This window comes from Neodiprion fabricii, chromosome 7 (genome assembly GCF_021155785.1).
Source record: "Neodiprion fabricii isolate iyNeoFabr1 chromosome 7, iyNeoFabr1.1, whole genome shotgun sequence".
Lineage (NCBI taxonomy): Eukaryota > Metazoa > Arthropoda > Insecta > Hymenoptera > Diprionidae > Neodiprion > Neodiprion fabricii.
This window is the reverse complement of record NC_060245.1, coordinates 14,550,236-14,564,786: the sequence shown is the minus strand read 5'-3', so window position 1 is coordinate 14,564,786 and position 14,551 is coordinate 14,550,236. Positions and strand designations below refer to the sequence as shown.

At 34.3% G+C, this 14,551-nt stretch overlaps 1 protein-coding gene across 2 annotated transcripts in view; it reads left to right on the top strand.

Moving 5' to 3' along the window:
- Nucleotides 1–4,517, top strand: part of LOC124186189 (protein N-terminal asparagine amidohydrolase) — a 61,312-nt gene extending 56,795 nt beyond the window's left edge. For both annotated transcript variants that reach the window (XM_046577670.1, XM_046577671.1), the window contains 3 exons: nt 232–440; nt 1,508–1,669; nt 3,517–4,517. In XM_046577670.1, the coding sequence (XP_046433626.1) occupies nt 232–440; nt 1,508–1,669; nt 3,517–3,642 (497 nt within the window). In that variant the 3' untranslated portion in view covers nt 3,643–4,517. The remainder of the gene's footprint in view (nt 1–231; nt 441–1,507; nt 1,670–3,516) is intronic.
- The last annotated feature ends 10,034 nt before the right edge of the window (nt 4,518–14,551 follow it).

Sequence of the window (14,551 nt, the reverse complement as noted above, 5' to 3'; positions counted from 1 at the left end):
TATCCAAAAATAAGAAAACTCTGTACTGATGACAATGTAAGTTATAGTTTTGAATTTTTTCATACACAATAGGTGCACAATAGCTGTTAAAGAGAGCAAAAATTGACAAATATATCGACGTCCATTCTCATGCAGCTTTTCTGTTGAATGAATTTTACTTCTAGAGTTGAATCTTTTCATGAAATCTTGAAAATTTGTTCTAATCATCATGTACATATTATGTATTATCAGGCGCCTTTCACAAGCAACCAGTCGAAGTTGACCTCACGCTTTGCTGCATCGGCGAAGTCAACACCACAGTTAGAGGCGGTATTCACTGGCCGGTTATTTATGGCATTGGCGTTGACGTGAAAACTGGTGAAATATTTCCTGCCAATTTTCCTGACAAGGGACCCGACCAGGCTCTCAGAAACGCGAGACAGCTTACCGGAGGACAACAGGTATCTATGCTCAAAGCTGGAGCACATAACTTAATTTGCAGGGCTGCGTAAAATACTTTCATAAGTGCATTCGAAATGGATAACGAAAAATGGTCATAAAAATATCATTTAAATAGGCGGATGGAAATGCTTGTCACAATTCTATTTAAAATATTTAAAATGAGTTATAATATGTAAAATGATATGGTACGTACTGTAATAGTTATATTTTCTCGACTAATTGAGATACGCCTTGTCATGTTTAAAATTTTATTTTGTACATGCATTATTATTCTTGAAAATATTTATGAAATCACCGCTTCGTTCAAGCACAAGAATTGATGCATTGCCAAATAGATTCTCCTTAAGTGAAAAATTAAACGAAGACCTGACAATTGCAACATTTTTTGTTTCAATAATCAGATAATTATAACATGAAAAAATTTTCTTTGAGAATGTTGTTTAAGTTTAGAATATACTTTAACAAAAACATTTAAAAAATGGATAAGTATTCGCTTTTTTCATGTAAAATAAAAAATAGAAGATGTGTGTTATTATCTATTTGAAATAGAAAAAGTGAATTAACATTTCGTATTTTAATTGCATATTTAAAATGTAATCATTTCAATTATTACCCAGCCCTGATAATTTGGCAATTTACTTACGATTGGAGCATTTCATAGTTTTCAAAAGGAAAGTTCAATTTTCAAAAGGAAAAAATGATTAAACATTAATTCAGAGTAATAGCGGGAATAAAAAATATGATGAATACTGTATTTGCGAATCTCTGCAAAAGCTACGCAAAATTTTTTTGATATTATATACATCTTATAATCGTGGATTATAATTTTCATCTGTGTTAATCTTTCCTTGAAATTTTGCTGTACACTGTATCCGAAGAATTAGGAATTTCAGGTATAAGATAAAGTTGCTGATGAAGTAAGGGAATATGGCCAAGTCAGAATTGTTGAGTCTTGCTTAAAAAATTTGGAATTATAAGTTTATCGCGATGACTCAACTTTTCACTTTGTTGTCTTCAATGTGGTACAACTTTTGAGTGGCGCTTAATTTTTATACTATCTATCTAGGTGTTGGACATTTACGACTGTACTCTGGGTCTCCTGAGGATTGGCCCATTCAATTACGACCCACTCAGAGGAGTTGACCTCTGGCTGGCCCAAACGGATCAATTCATCCTACAGCATTTATCTAGTACACCTGAAGTTGAGCCGCCCCATTTTGTTTCTGCGGTAAGCATTTCGAAAAGAATCATGACTAAATAAATATTAAGAATACGATTTGATCCCGGAAAAAGTGGATGAGTCTTGCTAATCTATATCTCGACAATCAGTTATGCAATTCGATTGAGGTTTTATTTCTTCAAAAGATAGTTTTCAGTTTCGTCAATAACAATGCTTCCTATGAATTCCATTTAATGGAAAAAACGAAGTTAATCAAGCTTGATTTACATACTTTTAATTGCAACAAAAGCTAAAAATATTTAATAAGTATAATTGTAGAATATTGACCAAAAACAAAAGATATAAAGTTGAACCTAACAAATATTGTGAATACTGTGCTGAGGAAAACACAATTTTTCATTCAATATTAAATTGTGAGTATTATTAATTTAAAGAGTTTAAACGCCTCTCCACCCTGAAAACCCTTTACATCTCCCTTGTTCGACCTATTCTTTGTTATGCGTCTCAAATATGGTGCCCTTCCACTAGAGGGGCTATATACATCATTGAGAAAGTCCAACATCGATTCCTAAAATTTGCCTCCCGTTTAACAAACCATTGTATGAATTTATTCCATCATGATTACTCTGCGGTTTCTAGAATAACGAACATTATTAGCCTCGACTCTTTAGGGATTATCAGAATCTCTTGTTTCTCTTTAAATTATTTAACAATTATAAATTCTCCTGAGGTCCTTAGATTGTCCCACCTCTGTATTCCTCATGCTTCTTCTAGGAATAATGACTGCATCTTGCACTGACTGCATGACTGCCACGAATAGGTTGGAGGTAAAATCCATCTAAGTAGGGTTAGTGCTTTGGCAAACAGAAATGGTACCTAGATGGATTTTTATATATTAACCTAAACAATTTCTGATTTCCTAATTTTCATCGGTATACTTATGAAAAGGGCTTTAGCAATGAATAAATAAAATAAATAAATAAATAAATAACTTATAAAGAATACAAAGGTAAATTATTACCAGACACTTTGCGTAGCAGAACGGAAACTTAAACTCTTGAACAATTTGAAAGAATGTAATGCAAGAAAATTAGTAAATTTCATACATATAATCTTAGCAAAGGAAGACTCCAAGGCTTGTTAATAATGACAACAAAAACTATGATATGAAAAGATTTTATAAAGATAGAAAGTACGTAATATTAGAAAAAAATATTGATAAGAGATAGCAAGCTCATATGAATATGATTGAACAATGTAAATAATACAATATGTAAATTATATTCACGTTTTGTGCCAAGTCTTATTGTACTAATCTGTAAATGAGTAAATGATAAAATATTACTATTATCGTCATGTCTGTAGAACACAATTCAATGGAATTGAGCAATCGGTTGTTGAGTTATAAAAATCCAAAATTTGTTCAATTTTTCAGCTATACACTCGAATGTAACTCCCTGATAATCAAGAAATTTTAACCCTACAACTCATTACTGGGGTCCAAACGCACCTCACACGAACTTTGAACTACACCCAGTATCGCTACCGCTACGCGGTTTTCAGTCTTCGAATGGGTTTTTTATTAACCAAATGTAAAGAAAATAAGATTTTCCGTACACCATTCTCTTATAAAAAAAAAGAAGAAAACTATGCATGAGAAAGCCTGTTTATCAGCATAGGACTGGCTTTATGATCAAGAAAATCCTGGGGTGCGTTACGGCCTCAGTCATGTGTTTGAAGGTAGAAAAATAAAGTCACGAGTTGTCAAATGTAACTTTCCCATGCCATGAAAATACTTATTTCGTAATTACAGTCAATTTCAATATTTGTAAATCTTTATTTTGGTTCAATGTTTAGTGCATCGTCAGAAAAAAATAATTCTTTCTTCTTCGCAGGTACGTACAACTCTAAAGTACATACAGGACAATCAGTTTCCAGCCGTAACGGTGTTCAGAGATAATAGGCCGCGTTACTACCGTCGTGATGAGGTCCACGGTGGCTGGCAACCGATGAGATATTGAAGAACTTTATCCCTCCACCGATCGATACTAATGTGTCTCATCAACGCTGTAACCAACTTTACGTCCGGTACCCGGTGCCCTGCTCTTAGAGAGTTGAACTAAGAAAAGAAGCGTTAAAAAAATATTACAGTTGGAGAATTTTATCAATCCAATAAAGAGCTGATCGATGACGTACCACCTTAACCGAAACGGTTCAGTAAACTAAGATAAAAGCAGAGTAGAAGGAACGGGTCGATTTATTAATGTTCATCTCGTAAATATGCCTCCTACGTATGACTAGTGAACGATATAATGTTTAGGTAGATATTATGTAAGGTCATTACCGATACAGTACAAAGACCGTAAAACGTAAAACGTAAAAACAAGAAAATGCCTGAAAGACTTAGCCGACATTTCTAAGACCATCGTACGAGTGATTTTTTGGGCAATTTTTCCAGTCTTCGTGCTGAATTGGTTATTAATAAATTACCTTTAATTTCAAAACGGCGCATAAAAAATTTTTTTTTTACGTTATATTTTATATTTCAAAGTTACTGTACTATTACACATTATAATACTGTGATGTTGATCCAGAGTGTGTTATTGGTCAATACGTGATTGTTAAGAGTTTTTTATGCATATGTGTATGTACCTATGGGCGGTGAGAAAAAAAGTTTATTTCTATTGGAGGTCACGTAAGTTGTTGATTCGTGATGTATATTGTTTTTCTGTTCCTTTATTCTATTTTTTCTATTTCTTAATTAAAAATTGTTAAATAATTTAAAAATCGTAATTATAATAATGATATTGATAATACCTTGGGGCCATAACGCATTATGCCATGCCATGTAAAACTAAAAGAAACAAAAGCAAAAAAAAAAAAAAAAAGGAACCGCTGTAAATAATTAATTAATCGATTAATATTAATATATTATCGTGCGAATAATGCTTAACTTTTTTAAATAAGTTTAACGTAAAAACCATAATGGGAAATCATAAATTGAGAATGGTATTTCAGACAAAGCGCCCGTCCAAAATTTTTAGTTTAACATACATAAATTTCTCTCAGTCTCGAGTTTTTTTTCCAATTATTGGTTCAATAAAAATAAAAAAAAAATAAAAATATCAAATTGGAAAAGGAATATAAACACTTTCGCGTTCTGAACTTTGAAAGTTGACAGACAAATTTATAAATTAATTTCGACATGGCAATGCTTCATTGCTTCTTGACCGATCACGATTCAGCATTAAAGCAGATTTTTCTTGAATTACGAGAATACGAAGGTCACGATATTTAGAGTGGAATTGGCGAAAATCGACATACTTAATAAAATTGAGGAAAAGAATGATACTAATTTTGATTCAGCACAAACGTAAAAATATAAATTTGACTGAAAATGTTCGTAGGTGGTGTTTGATGGTGGTGAGTAATCAATATAGTTCAGAACACAAATTACATTCAAAAATGAGTTTACATATAATTCTGTAATCGCAGTTTTTCAATAATTTTTCCACTTCTGAATGACTTTCTCTTTAATCTATACACAAGAAAAAAGATGCTACATGCCGAACAGATACTCTGTATTCTGAAAGTCGTGTTTGACGTGAAGAATATTATATAATAAAGATTTGCCGATTGTGACTTGAAGAGAACACATTTAATTAATATTAGACGTCATTAATCGTACGAGTAGACGACTGACAAGTGGGTGAATTTTAGTAATTTAAATCTCCACAACCAATTCTTCAATTCGATTGGTGTATACGTTTTATTCGAAAGTACACAGATCGAGTTTCAATTGCATACAATTTTTTTAATTCGAATTAGGTGATAAAGATCATTATTATTAACAATAATGTCAAATATTTCGTTTGTGACATATTTTTTGGCACCCGCGCTATCTGAAAAACTGCTCAATTGACTTACTTTGAATTTGGATACTGAATTTTTTAATGATCCAGTCTTTTTGCCACGACGTGAAGTTCCTTCTACAACTACGATAAATTTTGGTAGATAATTTTCTAAAAAAGTTTCAAACTATGGACTAAGGTTGCCATTTTGTTGAAAAAAATTCAGATCGTAGCCAACAGGATCAATTGTGAAAGAATATTGTTTCCCAAAATCGGTTGATCCGTTGCTGAGCTGATGTCGTGAATACGGCAGAACATATCACCGTGCAAACCAGTTGTCGCTAAGAATGCTTCCTCTTAATCGTTTGCCAATGAAAAAAAATGTCAGTGAAGCTCGATCCGCATACTTTTGATTAAAACAAAGCTCAACCGAATTGAATGATTGCAGTTTGCCGAGATCTAAACCTCCAAAATTCAAAAACTATCTACGCCTAGATACCCCAAAATAAGAAGGTTATTTATCAGCTTAGGATTCCACCTGAAAATTAAACCTTTTGTTTCTCACTACGAGATATCGACGTCGCGCGCGTGGTGGAAAATAATGTTTATCGTATTTTTACATTTATCATGAAACTGGGAGGAGTTGAAATGAAGTGAGTAGCGTGGACGACGATAAGACGTAGCTTGAGAATGATTAGAATGAGAATCGCAATACGTATCAATAGGTATACGTATGATATACGAGTTTAGTTAGTTATATCCCGATATGATAAACCATTTATTATAATAATGTGCATCTATTTAGTTTATTTCAATTATAGCTGTAGGGCCTGCAGGTTAGTAATGCTTTCAATAAACATGTCCAGACTGCAGACAATAGCATAGTGAACTCTCGGGTTTCAATCAACTATTGTTTTGGCGTGTTCTTCGGTATGTTTATTTTCTGTCTTGAACGGAACGGAGTATAGTTAATTCTTGTACCACCTTCATTGATCAACATTATCCGTCAATTAACGAATTTAATGACGCTTTTTATAAATTAACTTTGTCTCCGAGAGCTGGTGAATAAAACGTAACTGTATTTTTTGAGAGAACAGCAAAGTGTCTGACGTCTGTTTTAAACAACAGGGCTTAATAGGCAAGCTATGATTATGCACAGGAAGAAATTGTGCTTATATATTATATTGCACTGATATTAGAACGAAGACTAAAAAAAACGAGATACAGAAGTTAATCAATTAGCCGAGTTGAGTAGGCAGAATAACAAATAGCTCTATAATACACGATATATTTTTTATAAAAAGAGAAGAATAAATGGAAAAAAATTATGAAGTAGTAAACTGTTGTGCATGTGAAAATCTTTATTTGGAAGAGATAATTATTATGCGTTCATTTTTGATTACATGTCTATTCAAAATTTATTTCCTCGCGGTCTAGCTGGGAGAGCATAAATTTCCATGTCACTTGTACGTATATATAAGTATATGTAAGCGAGCGTGTACGACATTACCTATAAATAGTTTACTAACAATCGTCTGTTGCAATATATATTCTTTATGTTTTAGTTTCGTTTTTCGATCATTTCTCGTTATCGTTACGCAAAAGCGATATAATTATAATAACGCCAATATTGTTATAATTATAATTATTTTTATTATTAATATTATTCTTACTATTTGGTGATATGTGCGCATATATATGTATAGATAAAAAAGAAGTAAATCACACGCGCACGCGGAAAAAGTTGGCGTCAATTTACATCAATATTTTACATTTATTTACTGATCGAATTAATTAATGATAGTGACAAATGAAAATTAAAATAAAAAAATATTTCACTGATTTTTTCATTGCTTTTGACTGATTTTCGAAACGACTGGCGTGAGAAAAATCAAGAATTGTTTCGGTGTTGTTTCTATATTTTCGACGTATTAAGGTGGAAATTGATTGGCATACATTATTTTCACAAGATTCTGTGATTTCTCATGTTTGAGGAATTTCAAAGCCTGAATTTTAGTGTGTTTTCCTGATAAATCGAACCAGTAAATTTTATTTTCAAGTTTAAACGCCTTGGCGAGAAAACAAAAATACAGATACGTAAGTATATGAGGCAGATAAAAGAAAAATATATTTATGAAATCTTTCGGGTTCTGCTCCAAGTCTTACTTCAAAATGTAATGTAAGGAAATTTCGTGGGAGACAAATTTTCATCAAACGAAAAAAGTAAATGAAGAAAAATAAAGTAAAAGGTGCGATACAACTAAATTTGATCATGAAAACATATGATTGGAATACTAATTTCGTCTACGACATGTTACGGAAAAATCAGTTTCGGAGAAATTGTACGATCTACGGTAAAGACAAATTGGCAAATTGGCAAATGGTAAAATTTTTATTACGAATCGCATGAAAATTTGAAATCATAATATATGAAATATTTGAAGAAGAATTCCATTAATGCTTGAGAGTTGAAGATCACGCTGAAAAATACACCATAGAATTTACACTTTCTTTACAAAACTGTAACGCAATCAAAATAACTTCTGACCAGATTTTTTCAATTCTTACGTCTATGACCTACAGTGCGAATAGAATAATTCATATTTGCTCAAAAGCGTGATATTTTGTTTTGTTTCTTATTCTCAATTCAACTAACTCTACTTATTTAAATTTCCTTTCTAGCCTTCGAGCGATTATGCGTTTTGAATTAGAATTGAACACGATATAAATGTAAGACTGTTTCAGATACGGGCATTTTCTTCTCTTTTTGTGTACATGAACAAGATCTAAACTTTAGATTTTGGCTAATTAAGAATCGCCTAGAATATATAAAAAAAATATATGTAATATATAAAAAAAAAAATATACTCAATTTAATTTTTTTGCAGAATTTTCCAAAATAATTTTGATACAAAAATATGTTCAATACTTTTGTAGATCTTGAAAGGTCTGTTTTAGCAAAGATCTGGAAAAATACTTTATTTTACTAATACCTGGTTTCTGGCTGCTCCAACGTAAATGAAAGCTATCATCATTGAATATAATTCAACTGTATAGTATTGTATACATACAGGACTGTACTCACGATTATTTTCAAAGATTCTGCGAAGAAACTGGCATAAGTACGTTCTGTAACAGAGAACTTAACTGAAAAACGTCACATGCTGTAAGGCACCTGTTTTTGTGAAACTTGAGCTAAAAATACTAGATTCTAGATTTTTTTGCATGGCAAAAGATACTGTTACCTCGTTCCAGCGAAAAATATTGTCATAATTTGAAACAGTCTGTTGATCGAATTTTAACGAGGAGATAGTGGAGTAATCAAAGGGCAGAGGGAAAGTCGAATTAAGATTCCGGTTGACTATTCAATATTCTTATAATTGGCAACAATTTTAAAAACTTATTGGGGCTGACGTCTATGAAAAAATACTAATGGAAAAAAAAACTAATAATAAATAATTAGTTTCAATTAATGTATTCTATCTCCGTAATTCTTCATCGTACTTTCGATCGGAACGATTAATCAAACGCTCGGTTCATCTTACATACATAACCTATATCCGTAATACCTATTCTCGCTCTGACTACTTCTTCTTGGTCCGTTCTGTCTTAATTTTGCTTTTTTATCCATGAACTATACTTATGTACCTACTCCATCCTAGCTCTCGTTAATCTCGTTCTAACACATACATACATACATGTATACCAGCGTGGTCCTTAAAACGGTCATTTTTGAATTTCGATCGGCTCACTCCCGAAATCGGATTCAAATAATTAAAAGATAATTCTCTATTTTCTGCAGATTTTTATTTCAACTCTAACCTGTGCCCGCAAGGGGGTGGATTTCCCCATTTCACGCTTTCAGGGGTATATCGTAATCTGCTAAACGGATTTCGATAAAATTTGGTATACGGGGATTTCTTGGGTCGCTTACTACGCATCTGAACTCAAAATTGTAAACTTAAAGATGGTGGATTCAATATGTTGGAACAAACTTCAAAAAGTTACTCGAATTTGGTCAAACTCGGTAGTCAAGGGTTTTTGAGGTCGCTGATTACGAATTTGAACTCAAAATTACAAAAATAAAAATGGCGGATCCAATATGTTGGACGAAAATCTCAAAAGTCGCTCGATGTTGCCATATTGGATCCACCATTTTGAATTTTCTAATTTTAAGTTCAGATTCGTAATTAATTACTTCGGAAGCCGCAGAGCACCGAGTTTCATCTAAATCGAATGACATTTTGGATTTTGGTCCACCATATGTCATCCGACATTATGATTTTTTTAATTTTAAGTTCAGATTCCACATCAGCGGCCCAAGGAACCGCCCTATATCAAATTTCATCGAAATCCGTTTGGTAGATTTAATGTGCCCTTGAAAAGGTTAAAGGGGGAAATCCACCTTCTTACGGACACGGGTTAGAGTTGAGATAAAAATCTGAGAAAATTGGGGAATTGTCTTTTAATTTTGTAGAACCGATTTTGAAGGGGGAGGTGAGCCGATCAAAATTCAAACCGACTTCTTTTAGGACCATCCTAATAAACACACACATAGTATACTTAATTTTACGTTACAGCATTCGGATTACTCGCTTCTAGGTGCAGACGTAATCAACTCTAATAAACGTCAAGGTTATGTACTCGGTTAGTCTTACGCCTGAAAGATGTTTTCCCTCCATACACGGAAGAGAAAGTGGTTCGAGGTAACAAATAGGTGATTGAAAATCTCGGGAAAGGAATCTGATCCATTAGAGAAGAATGACAAACGAATGGAATATTGAAGGACGAACGAGAACCGGATCTGTCGAACGTACCTTTTCACCAGGCAAAATGTTTACAATTTTTAGCGACATCCCACGGTATCTCATCCCGCGCAGCCTGTAATATTCGATTCTGAATGTAGCGACACATCGACACACACACACGCATATGCACCGCATCTATAAACATACGGTGCGCGGTTTGTGGTGTGTGGACGGCATGCTACCCTGGCCTAGAGATAGCGGGACAAAAGCTGCCCTCCACAAATTGACTGGTCGACTGTCCCGATGCTGACGACGAAAATGTGTTACCGACGACACGAAATAAATTGGAACATCTCTCGCGCCACTCGTCGCATATGTAACACGGCCCTGTTTAATTTACTGCGAATGCGTGAATTTGGATCATTCGAGGCAATTACGCCACCTGGATGAACACTGAATCATACACATTTGATACCTTATACCTTGCAAAATTCCGCGGGGGGAAAATTGCTCGCATACTTCACAGAAAATTGTACCATTGGTTGTCGAGCACTATGCGTACGAACACTGGCGGTGAATCCATTTCATGCGTGTTATCACGACTTGACCACTTGTAAATTGGGGTATGATTTTTTCCAACACTACCGATAAACCGTATCTCTAAAGTAGTCTTCAAGTCCCTATGAATTCAAGATCCTGATGAATAATTATAGATATTCGAGCGATACTGATAAGAATTTCAGAAATTATTTGGGAAAATATATAGAGATAAAAACAATTTCGTCAGATATGTGTATGTACAATGTACATGTATATTTTCCTAAAGATGGCTGCAACTTGTGAGTGGATATTTGTTGGTTTGCTGTATTTTTTCAATTCCACAACGCCTAGCGAAAGTAGTATTCATGATTTTTTTTCGAAATTATTAGTTCCATTTGTTCTAGAGTTACGAATTTTTCAAAAATTGTTAATTTGAATTTTTCAACTCAATGTTGCTCAAAAACGAAAAACGAGATTGAAAAAAGTTTAAACTGGTTATTCCGTTTTAAATCATGAAAGCTTAAAAACAAAAAATTAAAGAAATTATGTCTTCTCGAAATCACCGACTTTTTTGAATTGTTTTAATTTAGTCGGGAAAAGCCTTTTGAAAAGTATTGGTTTTTGCATGAATTTTAAAGAAGAATAATCATGGACTGATTACTATTTTTATAATTTTATTTTTTTTGAAGAAGCTGGAAAAAGTCACACGGTTTAGGGTAGTCATCTCTTATGATTAGACTTAAGGGAAAAATCTTATCAAGAAGTACTTCTACTGATGAAAAAACTCAGGTAAAAATTAAAACAAATCTAATGCCTATTTCGATAAACAGAATGCAATAAAAAAATTATACAATTCGAAATTCTCCTGGTAGGTACGTCATATATTTACGGGTGTACATACATACGAGTAGACGGCGTAAAAAGTGGGTTCAATTTGGTTAAAGTTTGTTTTATTCAAAAGTACGTAGATCGTGCATTATTTACATCTGTTTTAAGAAGCATTGTTATTCACAATAACGTCAAGCATTTCGTTAACTGACATGTTTTGCTGTATCCACGATATTTCAAAAACGGTCAGACAATTTCGTTCAAATTTGAAGAGAACATTCTTCAACAATTTATATCTTCTCCGCTACGGTCCTAGCGTTTTTTGAAACTAATATTTTATCTGTGTGTTACGGGGTACAGAGGGGTGGATTCGACGAGCGGTTATCGGATTATGACTACACCCACCCAAGATGTTATTCGGGTAATTCGGGTAATTCGGGTAATTCGGGTAATTCGGGTCCGATCTCGTCGCTGTCCTCGATCCGGGAATGATGGACGGAGTGATAACGAGACGGAGAAGGTATATACTTTGGATGTACAGAGGCTTTATTAGAACTCAGAAATGTGTCATTGCATAACTAGGATAAGTGGATTAGGAATAGGTGAAATGATTATTTAGACTGGAACTGAGATTGAACTTGGAGGTTGGAGTTGAAATCGATTATACGAACGTTGGAATAGAAGTTGATTTGACGAAGGTCGGAGTTCAAGTATACTTGATGGAGGGTGGAATGGAAGTGTCTTGGAGCTAAGAGTACGAGGGCACGAAAGTGCGGGAATCCAGAATAGTGGGGAATAGAATCAACGGAATAAGGACGACAACGAGTGGCATGAGGCTGGATGGAAGTAGGACAGGATGGAGACTATAACGTTACTATGAGGAATGTGGACAGGTTAGCAGGCAGATGCAAGAGGTGGTCGAAGAAGATGGCGAAGATGTGTGGCAAAATGCCGGACGTAACATGTCAATCGAATAAGAAAAAGTCGTAAAATTTCGACGAAAAATAGAATCTCAATTTCAAACGATCGCCAACTTGTCGAAAAAACAAAGAATATTTCGGCTCGTGGCAAAGTCATGAATTTTGACAGAAAATCAACTCTCAATTTGAAACGATCGCCAATGTGTTGAAAAAAAACAAAACATTTTGGATCGCGGGTAAATCACGAAATTCGGAGAAAAAATCGAAACTGAATTTGAAACGGTAACCAATTTGTTGAAAACAAGGAAACATTTCGGACCGTGGCAAGGAGGATAAATTATTAAAGATCACTGTCTCCAAATTGAAAATAAATGTGTGGAGCCACTATTGGGATATCGTGAGCACTGCAAACCATATCACTGAGTGAATTGGTTCACTTCATTGTCATCGCCAATATTGCCTATTAATTGATGCCAACGAAAAAAAAACACGAATGAACCTTGATCTACGTACTCGTGAGTAAAACGAATCCCAATTGAATTGAATAATTTGCTGTCTGCTCGGGGGTTTTTAAGGTCACTAGTTTTAAACCGACGACTTTTCGGATTTTGGTCTACGATATTGGAGCGGCCATTTTGAATTTCGTAATTTCGAGTCCAGATTCGTAATCAACGACCTCAAAAGTCTTTGTGTACCGAATTTCACCAAAATCAAGTGACTTTTTGGATTATGGTCCACCATATTGGATCCCCCATTTGGAATTTTCAAATGTTGAATTCTTATACATAGTAACCGACCCAATAAATCCCCGTATACCAAATTTTATCGAAATCCGTTCGGCAAATTTAATGTTTCCCTGAAGGGGTTAAATGAGGAAAACCACCCGCTTGTGGGTACACCTTAGAGTTGAGATAAAAATATGAAAAAATAAGGCAAGTATTTTTTTAATTATTTGGAGTCAATTTAGAGGGCGGCCCGGTCGAAATTCAAAACTGACCTTTTAACGTCCACCTTAAAGTATGTATATACCCCTTAATCCCGGGATAAAATACTGAGAAATTGAATTAAAATGGCTACCGTTAACACATTTGCAATTTCATTTTTGCTGTGAGATTAGATCCAAGACTTGATAGTTATTGAGATTCGTTAGTGAGAGTTCACGTCGAAGAATGGTAAGCAAAGTTTTCCTCCTTATTTTCATCTCCTATCCAAGGTCTGTCAGGCAAGAATTTGAGTAGCGAATTACGTTGAATATGGAACAACGTTCCTTGCACAGTGGTTATATAAGTGTTGGTTAGGGTCGGTATACAGGTGGATGTTTCGGGTTTAAAGCTCGATATTGTCAACTGGCTGAGCAATTTATTACACGGTTATTTTCAGCCCTGCCCTAGAGAGTCCGCGTCAGCAAAAAAAAAAGACCCTGGAGTTCTCGGACTTGGATCAATCCCCACAACCCGATAAATCTTTTGGGTTCAGGCTTCGGCTTAGACCTGTCCAAGAACCATCCAAACTTAATTAATTCCTGGATTCAAGATGCGGATCGCGCGAGTTTAATTAATCTTCAATTTTGGCCTACGAAAGACCTCGGGACCCAGCCTTTCGACTTAGATACCCGGGGAATCGAGCATCAAACCGTTAGAGATGCTAAAACTCAAGATTCCAAGAATTAGAATCTGCGTCCGATCGGTATTTCAGCTTTCAATATTCATTTACCACATCTGACACACCTTCAAAAAGGTATGTATTCGAACGTTTTACGTAATTTCGATTCGCCGACCTCTGGCACAGGAAAGGGTGCCGAATTTTCCCTCAAATGCTTGAGGCTGTTAAAGGGGGAGCGACCCTTGACATGTACATTATATGTATATAGATTATATATATATATATATATATATATATATATATATATATATATATAGTCATATAATAATCATATACAATCATAATATACCTATATATATGAGGTATTCCATGCCAACTGAGAGGTCATTTTCCCTGACCCCCGCCAATTTGCTTCATTATTTTTTATATGATTCTACAACC